The following is a 14,083-nucleotide window of genomic DNA, read 5'->3' as shown; positions in this document are numbered from 1 at the left end:
GTTCATCTCCTGACGCAGGGCCCTGGTGCGCTCCTCTGATGGTACAGACAAATCTACGTTGTCGAGAGCGCCTTCAGGCGAGAACCCCCTCCACTTAATGCCATGGTTGCAGGTCCTCTCAAAAGAGCCGATGAGATCGGCTTCCAACAGAGCTTTGATCTCATCATACTTCTTCTTGTGTTCAGGAGGGAGCTCTTCATACGTGATGGGCTTGGGAGCGGGTTCTTGATCTTGAGCTCCAGACATTGTCGCAGGGGACGTTGTTGTCGAGAAGGGTCCCACCGGGCGTGCCAGAATGTGTTGTCGGTCGAAACCCACCGGCGAGCAGCGATAGGCAACACGAAGAGCCGGGAGGTTGCCAGGGCGCTGGCAGGCACTGCTCCCTCGTCGACGGCCCGCAATTCCGGCGCGCGCCGCGGCTTGTGAAGACGCAGGGCGTGCCACCTGACCTATACCCGATCAGGAAGGTGCGAACGTGCTTGCAACGATTAGCCTGCATACACAAACACGTGGAAACGTAAGTCCGAGCCGTGGTCGGCTCCCCGGGACGACTCTTGCATCGGCTTTAAAGAGCCGATCGAGTCCCAGTGTCAGATTGGACCTGCTTGCATCCGGATATTGATAAATAAAGCGAATAACTGTAAAGCTGCTTCAATTAAATCTAACTAATCTAATCCACGATGGTAAAAGCTTCACTGCTAGATCGGAACATCCTACACGTGACTGGGCCTAATGAACGTAACAAATAACTAAACCATAACCCAAAACAGAGGCCTAAGAACTAGCAAGAGCCGATTCCCGGAACAATCCCTATTAAGGCTAAGATAAAGCATCTAGTACACCACCGGATCATCCAACCCGTTTGCAAGGCCTAATCTAACAGATATTACGCCAACTCTTAGAGATAAGAGCAAACCATAACATATTAGATCTACTAGACATAAAGGAAGCAGGGTGTTGCCTTTACGCAGCTAACTCTATGCAACAAGAGCTAGTACAAGATGATGGCATGATCGCGTAAAGACAACATGATATTCGTAGATGATAAGCAACAAAGCACAACAAATCCACTAAAAGCCATGCTACGAACATCGAGATAACTAGTACTACTCGCCATCAAAAATGCTTCAGTACGAGTAATACCAAGGTAAAAGCAAGAACAACGCTGCCCTGATCGCGAGAAGCGATCAGGGCAGCATGGCGCTTACTTGGATGAAACCCTAGGATTAGGGGTGGCGATGCGCCGAGATTGATGTTTGCGAGACGTGATGACGTTCTTCTTTCATGAATAATACAGGGTACATATTTATAGTCCGGAGACTTTGGGAAACAATCTAAACTAATATTGTCCCGATCGGACTCTATCTCTAATCTCAAACTAAATCTAAAGATACATGGCCCATGTGGCCCAAATGCTCACGCAGGAGCCGATTTACAAGCCTTCTTCAATCTTCTGCTTTAAGCCCATCTTGCTTTCGGCCCATAAATTAATCTTGTTAATTTATGGCGATAACAGGTATACATTGAACCACTCATCTAGATATTTTACTAAAAGTATAAAAGTAATTTACCATGTTAAAAAGAACTCGAAAGCAAAGAAATACAATGCAAACCAACAATCTAAAATAATTATATTCTTATCAATAATATATAAATATTTATATGTATTGCTGTCAGTAAATGCTAAAAAAAAGATGTCTCTATAAACCATTTTTTTGAATTATTTATATTCTAAAAAGATATGCCTTAGAATACGAAATTAAAGAAAACACATAGATGGTACCTTGCTCTATTCCAATATTTGAACTAAAAACTATTTGCATCCATTTATTTTAAAATAAAACTAAAAAATATTAGCATAAAAAACTAGCTACATGCGCTAATATTGCGGGTCACCTTGCTAGTTTATAAAATAAGAAACTCATATGATCAAATTTGTAAAAAAAATTGAAAATAAAAAGGACAGATTTTGGAGAAAATATTGGAAAATAAAAATATTTGGCATAAAGTTTTGAAATAAAATTTTGGAAAAAATAGAAAATATAAGAGTTGAGTAGAAAATTTCAAAAATAAAATTTGGACCTACGTGTAAGCTCCACATAAGTTGAAACACTTCAACTTTATAACTCAAAAATAATGATTTGGACTTTACGTGATATGATTAGCAAGTTTGAGGATCTGGATATGGATTTTAAAAGTACAGGAACTGGCTGAGATGACTAGGGTTAAAAAAACTGGCCGGAACCGGTCCAGTTACCGCGGTTACCGGTCTTACCGGCCTGGACCGGTTCCGGTATCGGGCGGTCAGAAACCGGGCCAAATTCAAATTTTAAATTTGAATTCCAAAAAATGGAAAAATCTCAAAAAATTCCTAAAAATACTTCAAGGTGCAACGAATCTAATGGTGTCAAATTTTCTCAAAAATTCGTTCATTTAGTATAGTTTGCGGGGATTTGAAGTTAAATCAAAAAAGAAAAAGAAAAAAATGGGCCGGCCCATTAAGGCCCACCAGGCAAACCGGTCAAACCTGCCGGTAAACCGGGAAAACCGGTTGGTAAACCGGTCAAATCGGCCGGTAAACCGGTTGCACGGGAGCTTTTGAATTTGGATTTGAATTCAAACCGGTCAAACCGACCGGTCAAACGGTAAAACCGGCCGGTAAACCGGTCGGAACCGGTTGCACGGGAGTTTTTGAATTTATTTGAATTTGGATTTGAATTCAACCGGTTTCCACCGGTTACTGGTCCAACCGGTCCGGTAAACCGGAACCTACCGGACCGGTAGCCGGCGGTTTGGGTTAACCGGTCGGGATAAAAAACCCTGGAGATGACATCCTGAGCCAAAGTTCGGTAAATTTTACTCTTTTGCTGGAGTTGCTCTGACAAGGCGCGAAGAAGCTTTGGCAACCCAACCACATGCACCGCGTGCTCTGTGATCAGCAAACCGCGCGCGTACTTGCTGATTTTTATTCACGTTCGTACTGCTCGTAATGGGCTTTATTTGATCACTTCGCCGTTACATGCATGCTGACAAGATGCGAGTACGTTCGCTTCGATCTTTTGGAAGGACCGGCTGCCTCCTGTCGATGCCCCGATCAATCCCACGACCATGGTCGTACTAACTGCGCCCGCCGCGATCCCCACATCTAGGCTTTCATGGGCGCCCATCAACGGCGCGCGCGAGCAATGCAAGCGACGATCGTCCTCAGCCTCCATGCAGTGGGTGGTGCATGGTGATGGAGCTAGCTAACTGGCTAGCTATTGCGCTAGGTCGCGTACGCGTAGGCCGCCGGTGCTCACTGCTAGCCGGTAATCGATCAAATCGCCGGGATCCATCGCGTGAAAGAGGAGTCAGGAGCAGATGACGGACGGACGGATCATGAATGTCGCTTTGTTACGCATGCTTTTCACGCTTGCGGTTCTGAACATTTGATCTGACCGGAATCGATCGTTGAGGCCGGCCGGCAGCCGCTGCGGCGTTGTACGGCGCCAGAATTCAGAACATGATGCGTGTCCCGGGATAACTACAGAGGGATCAGACGAGCTGGGATCCATCAGGCTATCAGTCCCCAACGTACGTACAGGCACGCTTTATTGTTCAATAATGGGCGGAATATTACGAGCGGAGCCGTGCACGCGTACGTACGCTCGTCTCGCGTGCAGCACGGTATGTACAGTACAGTACTTAGCATGAACTTGGCTACAACCAGATCGGACGAGTTAATAATTAATGATCCCCACCAATTGATGGACAAATATAATCAGTGTCATCGATGAGCTGCGTGTATGCTTATATATTATATACATATATGCGTATATCTTAATTATCTGTTGGATCTCACCAACCATTGCGAGAGAAAAGAAAGCTAATAAGCACCCGGCAGCAGTACGTACACGCCTCCTTATTACTCTGCCGCTGCCGCCGCCTGTCCTTTCCTTAGCAACACGATCGTCGAGGCTTGATTTCTGAATTCGGCTTGCACAAATCAGGTTTCGGCGCACGGACTGTCCGATCCGCTGGTCAATGAACTTTGGCCCCCCGCGCATGCGTTTGGCGTCCAATTCCATCGGTCAGTCGCGTCAGCGTCGGGGTGTTTAATACCATGTCCTCGACGGCTCAACGACGGCGCTTTCAGGTCAGGCTAGCTCTCACAATGCAAGTAATTAACGAGCGAGGGGTTTCGCACGAACCGATCGAAGATCACACCGCACCAGCCTTTTCTCCTTGCTCCCAATTTCAACTCAAACCCACCATGCATGAATCGTTCATCAGTGTATCGTCCTGTTATCTATCCTGCACAAGGGCGATGTGATTTGTTTGTCAGTGATCGATCGAGCTCCCCCACGTGCTGCACCTACGCCCAGTGCTCCCGCGGCCTACGTCCTAATCTGCACATGCCTATGTCCGGTGTGCTAGCTTTGCACTTGCAGCCGGGGGATGATGCGTACTACGCCTGTCAGATCGAAAATAGCTGTATGCATGTGCACGCAACAGTAGTGCGGTCGTTGTTCTACAGAGGCTTATATGAAAATGTCAAACTTGATGTATTTTCTGATACCACATCACCGGCCGAGAGTCGATCGAGTCAAGCAGCTGTTTTCCAACGGGATGCCAATGCGCCTCGTTTTTCCCAGGGCTGCTGGGCCCTGAAACGAAATGGACTATGGACACCCTGAACTCTGAATTGAAGCCAGCCCAAGGCTGCAGGTAAGGTAAGGCTTGAGAGAACCGCGACACTGCAAAGTCCATCACCATCAGCAGCATACAATATAAAATCAATCCGCTAAGCACTAAATTGGATTAGCACCACGGATCATTCCATCACGGGTGTGGCGCATTCATATATAGCCCTAGACTTGACGCAGTGCAGGCATGCAGTAACCACGTCCACGTGTCAGCGAGAGCCAGTTGACTTTGCTACTTATATATTATTGCTGAACATTCATGGTGAGCATAGCCGGGCCGTGTAATGAATGTGACCGATGATGATCCAGCTCTGGATCGCCCGATCGATACCTTGGATGGGGGCAACTGCTGTTCTGGTTCCTGTAGATTCTTCAGGAAAAATGTGAAGACGACGGAGCTAGCAATTTGTATAGCTTCATTGTTTTTTACAGACTGGGACTGGGAGAGATCAGCAGATCAAAGCTAGCTAGGCACAGGACACATGTCACACGCGTCTGCCGATGCAGCTCGGTGAAGAGAGAGAGCGAGGGGTATACAGTATGCAGCTGCAGCATGGATTCAGCTGATGATGAGCTCTGATACTGCTGGTGCTGGCTAGCTACACTACCATACCAATAAGTCACCTCACATGCGCAGTGGAGGAGGCCGCGCATTTACTCCGCTTTCGTTTTCTCTTTTGCTCTGCAGCATTCAATTCCATCACTCTGAGTTCTTCTGGCCTAGGCCTCTTTTAGATGCATAAAATTTTGAGTATAAAATATTATAATACTTTTATTTGTATTTAGTAATTATTGTCCCGCTATGGATTAACTAGGCTCAAAAGATTCGTCTCGCAAATTATAGACAAATTGTGTAATTAGTTATTTTATTTAGCGACATTTAATATTTCATGCATGCGTTAAAACATTCGATGTGATGGGAAATCTTGTAAAGTTTTGAAATTTTGAAGGAAACTAAAGAAGGCGCTAGTATGCTCGTATTGTTTTATCCCTCTCTTTCTCTCTCTTGACCTTTGACCACATCTCTGTTTCGTTTAGTATGTAGTATGAATAGCACAAATTTTAACAAATAATTAGAGGTATTAAATAAAAATAATTTGCAAAATTAACTTCACAACCCCCACACTACTTTGTGAGACGAATCTAATGATGCCTTTGACCGCACGATTAAAGAATGGTTACTGTAGCCAATCATCGATTAATTATCGTCATTAGATTCGTCATACAAAGTTACACCATCCGTGAAATTTTTTTGCAAATAAACTTATTTAATATTCCATGTATAGAAGATTCTCTTTTGCGCTAGTTGTGCTACTCGTGATCCAAACGGGGCCGAAGCTTTCTTCATCAGTAGTAAACTACCAGTGTTTCAAGTTCAACCATGTGTTAGTTGTTCCTTCTCCATGCAGCATGCACTGAAATTTTTGAGCGAGAAGTATAGTAGTCCTCCAAAGTCAGTCTGTAGTATGCATCTGTAAGGCAGCGTTTAGTTCCCAAATTTATTTGCACAGTACCCGTCAAATCAAGTTTTCGAACACATGTATAGAGCATTAAATGTAGTTGAAAAAAATAACTAATTACACAGTTTAACTGATTCATACGAGATGAATCTAATGATGTTGATTAATTCATGGTTGAATATTATTTGTCAAGTAACAACAAAACATGCTACATTATCCAAACTTAAACTTTTTCACCAACTAAACACCCCCTAAGCATTGTAAGCATTCACATGCCTCAACACTGAACGAAGTACCCATGCAAGAAACGGTCGAAAAGAGCTGAACCTTTTCCGCCATGAGGTCATGGCTTGCATGAGATCGAGCGCCATGGCTTTTCTTTTCTCTGTCCCTTTTTTTTTTACAGCTTATGTTAGGTGTGGCGCGTGCATGCATGCGTGAAGCAGGCTGCAGGATGTCCTACGAAATCTGCAAGCGCGCGCGAGAGCCGCGCCGGCATTTACTCCCCCGGCCCGTCCGCCCCTGTACGTTTCCAAGGCCGCATGGCATCGCACTCCGTCCGGGTCTCTTGTTGCCTTGCCCTTTACTCTCTCATCTGAGTCATCTCTCTCCTTTTCTTTTTTCCCCATCCATGGCTGCCGCTGCTCCTCGGTGCATATCCATGGCAGTCGTCCCACTGTCTCGCACCAGTGCTGGCGCCACGACCGGCAGATTCCGAGAGATGCATGCTTGGATATGTTTTCTGTGTGTTTCAGAGCGGACTTGAATGCTGAAAGGCCTCCCCAGTTTTGACGTAGCAGGGGGGTAGTGGACATGAAGCAAAAATAGTCACCGGAAATCCGCAAACCAGCTGTAGAGGTACGAGAAACTTAGAAGCTATTCTGATTCTTAACGATCGGATGTACTCCATCCGTACTGTAAAAGAATCGTTTTGAATTTATCTTAAGTCAAATATTTTAAACATAAATTATAAATATATTTTTTTGGGTTGAGTTTGAAAATATGAAAGCATAGATTCATCTTGAAATGTAGTTTTGTAAAAGTATATATTAACTATATTTATATTTTTTTAGCAAAAATATAATAATCAAAGTTTTTTTTAGACCATGTCGATGTCCGAAACGACTTCTTTTACAATATGGTGGGAGTACATGTCATTTTGGAATTCTTATATCAAATAATTTTTTTAGTCTTTACTATCAATGTAGAAAAATTAGATAAATTGACGTAATAAAACCAATGTTAATGGATTCACCACTAAATTGTACCACAATATATAAACTTTTTTATTTTAAGTATAACGTTTTCCATAGCAATCACGGATCAAAATTTCTATCTTATACACCTTGCCAAAGTTATATATGACTTATATTTCTCATCAATTTGCTATCAATTGTTTAGCACAACTTTACAGTCACTGTAAGTTTACACTCATATCAATCCTTCGCATGAGTAGGACACACACACACAGACATAGTTGACCAAAGGCTGCGAAGGATGTTATGGCACATCTCCTGACACACACATCACCTTCCAAGTACAAATTTAATTTATTGGAAAAAGTTACAGACAAGTCATAATACATCCATAAAGTTAGAAGTTTCATATTATAAGTAATATTGGAAAGGGACATAGGTGACTAATTCTCTCCAGTTCAGAGTCACAGACCCAAATAACTGGATTTAGTCTAAATTTAAAATATAGTAAATTGCACCCATCATACATCAACTTGTGCGGTTGTATCCCTTTAGTCCAACAAATTGTAAAACGCACGAATAGATGCATGAACTTGTCAAAAGTGTGCATCTACGGTCACACGTACACCACAGAGCGTATTTAGGTCACAAACTTTAATGTGGAGAAGAGGGAGGGCCCTAATGCAAAATATCTCCTGGCTGACGTTGGTCTCTGCCATGTGATGATGCTCGTGCTACCCAGTTCGATCCGTCGATAGCTTGTTAAACATGATCATAAATCTGTTGTTTGCCTTTGTGGCCACTCTTGATAGTGTGACATCAAAATTTAATATTCTGAATTCTCGAGGCCTAGAATATTATAAGCAAAAGCACAATATAAGTTGAAAAAAAACAAACAAGAATATTGCAGTCCGAACAAACACTATTGACAGCACTAGAGATTCATGCCTGGTCCATTACAATCACACGATAAAAAAAAGATTGTTTCAAAAAAATAAAAAAGACTCGTAATGGCCTAGGTGCCTGCCTTGGTGTGTAACATATCCTATAGCAGAAATAAATTAGATACTACTGGCATTCATGCATCAAATTGAAGACCATGCTCTCCAGATATTTACTCGGATCATTTGAAGATCACCGATCGATTAAAGGGGAACGCATATTTGTATTATGGCCCTTTCTCTTCTCCACATTAAAGTTTGTGACCTAAATACGCTATATGGTGTATGTGTGACCGTAGATGCACACTTTTGACAAGTTCATGCATCAGCTTGTGTGTTTTACAATTTATTGGACTAAAGTGATACAACTACACAAGTTAATGTATGATGGGTGCAATTTACTCTTTAAAATAAATAGTCATATATCCTTATGCTCCATGAACATTTTTCTTCAATATCTGAGTTCCATGCGCGTGTCGATCAGCATCACCAGGGGCGGATGCACACCCCGGGCCACCCGGGCCATGGCCCGGGGTTCGGCCCAAATTTTTTTCATTTTGCAGTAGTTTCTACCTCTGGACTTGGATCAATTGCTGAAGAAGAATAAATATATTACTTCGCGATGGCGCTTTTTGTATGTTATCTATCTTTCCGTTTATATTTTCATGTATCTTTTGAACTGTGAGTTTGTGGACGTCTATACTTAAAACTCGGCCCGGGGTTCGACTCAATCCTGGTTCCGCCACTGAGCATCACAATAACAATAACAATAATGATATTTTTTTACCGTATGCACATGATAACACATTCAGTGAGATCCTCTGATCGATGAGCTATGCCCATCGGATGGAAACCAGAGGCAGTATTAGAGCTTAAAATATTTATGTGATGCTGATTCAATATAATGGCTGATCCCATCATGGGTCACCATCCATCACAGAATGGAAGGAAGGAAAATTAGGTCAAGTGTCTCCTATGAGTTATATACCGGGAGAGCTATCCACATAATGATGCCATCGAATTAAACTAGTCACACTTGGCCTCCAACTTATATGGTGAGATATGATGGGGCACTCCTCAATTCCAATCGATTTCAAATCCCTTTCTGTGTGTGGGTTCCTATACCTACACAGTTTAATTTGCATTAGTTTCTTGAATATAATACTTTGGTTTTCTCTTCTAAATTAAAGGAAATGTGAATTTCTGTGTGATGGGTATTCCATGTTTAATAAAATGAAATCATGTCATTACCTTGTGATTACTGAGTGACAAATTTGTATGAGTCGACACAAAAATCGAATAACCTTGGAAACTATTTTTATTGCCATTTCTGTGTCATAATTATCTTTCGCTAGGATACTTTCTGTAAGTTATTAACAAAATTTATCGTGTGAGACTTTGTAGCATGAAAAGTTGAAAACGCACACACAAATATCTATATAATCAACAATCAAGCAATAGATTGTATATATGCAATAAAGATATAGCTTAAAAAAACTTTGACTAATAAACTTTATAAAAGCGAGAAGTTTCTAGATGAGTAGTGGCTGTTGTCTGTAGCAGCATATAGTACTTTCACCAGCAAGAGAAATCAGTTATTTGTAAAAAGTTCAATTAAATCCCAGATATATAAAAGTACACTGTACTCCAGAAGAGATTAGCTGTGCCATGTGATTTTCATGCATTGAATTGGGCCAAATAAATGCAAGACAGCTCTATATTCAAAAGAACACCACACCAGAACGCAAATTTTCAAGTACACATAAAGATCTCAATTTAAATAACGTACAGTCAAACTAATTTTTCTCAACTTGGTGTCCCACATGTTAAAAATGTTATACAATTTACATAAAATTAATTCATGAACGAGATCCATCGCATCTTGGGACTACAATCACTGGCTCCGATCCGATCCAACTTTGGAACAAAGCGCAATTTAAATTATTTATATTTAGAGATCTGCAAGAATTTCACCGGAATTCCACAAGATACTTCTAGAAAAGCAAACACTATATACACTTTTTTCTTGCGGGAAAGGGAAATAGATTGACCGTCTGAAATATGGGGGAGTTTATGATTTTTAGTCTCTATTTCATATAAAGTAGAATATAAATAAAATCTATAAAGCGCAAGGAAAAAATGGAGTAACATAGTTGAACATCTATCTATATTCTATAACATCTAAGTATATAGATATATCGTTTAAGATGTACACTTCTTTCTTTCTGCCACCCTCATGCATGGTCCATTTAGGAACCTGTCATTAGTGTAAGCTTACTATATCAGTTCCAAACCCTAACATCTGAGAAACAACAGCGAAAAAAACAGAAAAAAAGGATTAAACAGACTAGATCGACACCCAACTCGATCTAAATCGCCGAGAATTCAGAGACATTTGGTTTGTTTAATGTCTGCTTAACCAGTAACCTAACCCGGCAATTACTTCCTTCTGTTCTTGCATGTTACTAGCTACTCGATTAACTTGCTTTTGGTTGTACTTGTACAGGGGCCTTGATTAAAAGAACTCACTGGGGTCCCCTAGTGGCACCACGTCGGCCATGAGCCCCACCTCGCCGTGCCCCGTGCCATCGTCGAGCAGCCAGCTCTCCAGCATCGAGAACACCGGCGCGGAGCCGGCGCCGGCCGCGCTGCCTGCCATCTTGCTTGTCTCCGTCGAGTACTCGGGTGTCTGCGCGGCCGTGTACGTGTTCCCGGCGGCGCCTCCGCTGTGGCTTGCCGACGCGGACGCCGCGCCCTCGCCGGAGCACTGCGGCCGCTGCTGTGTCGTCGCCGTCGTGGACGTCGACCCCGACGCCTCCGGACCCTTGCCCCCGCTGCCTCCGCCCGGCGGGCGCAGCCACCCCTCCAGCAGCCGCGCGATGTTCTCAGCGCTGGACGCGTACGTCGTGGACCCCGGAGGAGTCGGTGGAGGCGCTACCTTAGCCGGCGTTGCCGAGGGCTCCAGCGAGAGCGCGTCGCGCAGCGCCTGCCGCGCTGTGTGGATGTCGGTCTGCAGCCGCCGCTCCCACTGCCCCTTGGGGACGTCTGGACGCTTCCCGGCCCCGGCCCCGATCTTACCGCCGGCGTCGCCGCCGTCCGGACCTGAGGCACCAGCTGCGACGTCGTCTCCCCCGCCCCCTTCGCCGGCCTGCATCTTCTTGAGCTTCTTCTTGAGGTGCGTGTTCCAGTAGTTCTTGATGTCGTTGTCCGTCCTCTCCGGCAAGTAAGACGCTATCGCCGCCCACCTGCAGAGCAGATCAACAAAGCTCAACACTCAATCAAAACACCTCCCCGGCTGCGGCGATTCGACCATCAAAAAGGAAACGAAACCAGATGCGAGGGGTCACCTGTTGCCGAGGAGGGCCTGGAGGTGGATGATGAGCTTCTCCTCCTGGTCGGTGAAGTTGCCGCGCTTGATGCCCGGCCGGAGGTAGTTGGTCCACCGCAGCCTGCAGCTCTTGCTGCACCGCATCAGCCCTGCACGCACACGGCCGGCAAAGAGAGAGAGAGAGAGAGAGAGAGAGAGAGAGAGAGAGAGAGAGAGAGAGAGAGAGAGAGAGAGAGAATCAAATCAAAGCTTGGATCTTGAAAGGCAACTATCCCACAGCACATCATCTGCAGCACACGCACCGGTGTTGGTCGGCACGGCCCGCCAGTTCCCGGGGCCGTGCTCCTGGACGTAGGAGACGAGCATGAGGTCTTCCTCGGGCGTCCACGGCCCCTTCTTTACTCCCACCTTGTCGCAGCACGGCGGCCTCCCCATGCCACCGCCTCCTTTCCTTTTCCTCCTCCTCCCCTCTCCGGCTGGCAGCTAGCGGCGGTGGTTGGTGAGCTCGCTTGCTAAGGGCCGGATAAAAGCACCGGTCGATCGATTCCGGCTGGGGTCGTCCAGGCAGACGAGTGAGGAGGTAAAAGGGGTGGTGGGGGCAGGGTGCATATATATACACGCACAGCACGAGTGAGGGCGAGAGGAGGAAGACGAAGAGAAGTGAACCATTAATTAGTGCAGTGGCAGTGGTGGCACTGGAAACAGTTTGACCCCGGTCGAATGCTGAGCTAACAAATCAAAACCGCGACGCGACATGTGTTACTTCCACACGCTCTCGCGCGCACAGATGGGCAGATGTGCACAGTGCGCGCGGCAAGCGAAAGGGAAAAACAGGGCCTGTGTGTGCCTGAATTGAACCTGATCAGGGGGGTTTGGTAGCATTTCCTGGAATTTTGGGTTTGCATTGCTGTCGAGTGGATTTTTTTTTCCGGTATGGTGACCATTAAATGCGGTTGAACGCTCTAGGAAATGAGAGAAATTCTAGATTGCGGAGGGAAAAAAATGGAAAAGATCTGGTTGTCGTAGTGCCATATAATGTTGGTGAACATAATCTGGTGCTAATCATATTAAGAGTCTTTTTCGCATGGCTCCAAATCAGCTCCAAAACTGGCTCCAGCCGGAGCCCTACCAAACGGTGCATTTTGCACCAACTCCGGGTCAGGAGCCGTCCCTGGAGCCCCGCACGGCTTCCACACGCGAGGAGGAGTTTGGAAACAAGGCTTCACGTGGCTCCTCCCGTCTGTCAGACCCGGGGCAGCAGAACTACTTAGAGACATAGAATGTTATAGAATAAAGGATATCGCATAGCATGTACCTTATCTTATTGTAACTACTTATACAGAACTAGGATTAGTCGAATCGAAGGAAACTAACCGATAGGCATTGGGAAGGACTCCTTGAGTAGTATTCAGCTATGACTTCCCATGTAACCCAGTCCCCCAGATTATTAAGGGCGAGCAGGAACCCCTCCGAAACATCAAACCTCATACATCATCTAGGCAATACAAACAACCACACAGGACGTAGGGTATTACGCATCTCGCGGCCCGAACCTGTCTAAACCTTTGTGTTCCTTGCATCATCAGTTCCAGACTATATAAGGGCGGGCAGGGACCCCCTCGAAACATAACATCATCTAGTGCAATACAAATAACCACACAAGACGTAGGGTATTATGTGCCTAGCAGGCAGAACCTGTCTAAATCTTTGTATTCCTTGCACCATCGGATTCCAGAGCTAGTCAACCCCTTCCCTACAACCGTACTGCTTGGGGTATCTACAGAAATCATTACTGTGTGGTTAGAAACGATTTTCAGAGGCAGGCAACCCTAACCGCCTCTAACCTATCGTCAGTGTAAATAACAATTTACAGAGGCAGTTTGTTGCCTGCCTTTGTTAATGGTTTAAAAAAACAAAAAAAAAGCCCACTGAGCCCATCACGGGCCTGCCGAGCCCATCGCACCACTGGCCGCCTTGGCCGCTCGCGCTCAACGCCGGATCCACGCCAGATCCGCCACGGATCCACGCTCCAACGCCGCGCCGCCGCTCACCGCCGCCGCGTCCGCGTCCGCGCCGCCACCTCCAGCTGCACCTGCCCGCCACGCCGGATCCGCCGCGGATCCGCGCTCCAACGCCGCGCCGCCGCCGCCTCCAGCTGCGCACGACCGTCGATCGCCCGAGCTACCGCCGAATGCCGCGCCACTACTGGATCCGCCGCCTCCCACCGCGCCACGCTCGGATCCGCCGTCTCCCGTCGCCGCCACCCCTCTTCCGCCGCGGATCTGGACGCCCCGCCCCTCGACCGCCGCGGATCTAGTTGCTGCCGCTAGAGTCCGCTGGCGCTCGAGTAGCGCCGTACCGCCGCTCGGAGCCTTCGCCGAGGGAGGGAGGGGGCGAGTCGAGTCGGGAGGTGGGAGGCACCCGTACCGCGCTCGGGCGGGGCCGCGCCACGCGGCGCCGCTGCTCGGGCCGC

The 14,083-nt window shown here is 46.0% G+C and overlaps 1 protein-coding gene across 1 annotated transcript; it reads right to left on the bottom strand.

Moving 5' to 3' along the window:
* Nucleotides 1-10,422: 10,422 nt before the first annotated feature.
* Nucleotides 10,423-12,219, bottom strand: LOC120660650 (myb-related protein 306-like). The gene is made up of 3 exons (XM_039939258.1): nt 11,913-12,219; nt 11,630-11,759; nt 10,423-11,527 (listed from the first exon to the last, which is right to left on the bottom strand). The coding sequence occupies exons 1-3, from the start codon at nt 12,043-12,045 to the stop codon at nt 10,798-10,800; spliced, it is 993 nt and encodes a 330-aa protein (XP_039795192.1). The 5' UTR covers nt 12,046-12,219; the 3' UTR covers nt 10,423-10,797.
* Between the last annotated feature and the right edge of the window lie 1,864 nt (nt 12,220-14,083).

The sequence above is a fragment of the Panicum virgatum genome, chromosome 2N, assembly GCF_016808335.1.
Source record: "Panicum virgatum strain AP13 chromosome 2N, P.virgatum_v5, whole genome shotgun sequence".
NCBI lineage: Eukaryota > Viridiplantae > Streptophyta > Magnoliopsida > Poales > Poaceae > Panicum > Panicum virgatum.
The sequence above is the reverse complement of the archived record's forward strand: the minus strand, read 5'-3'. Positions and strand labels throughout refer to the sequence as shown.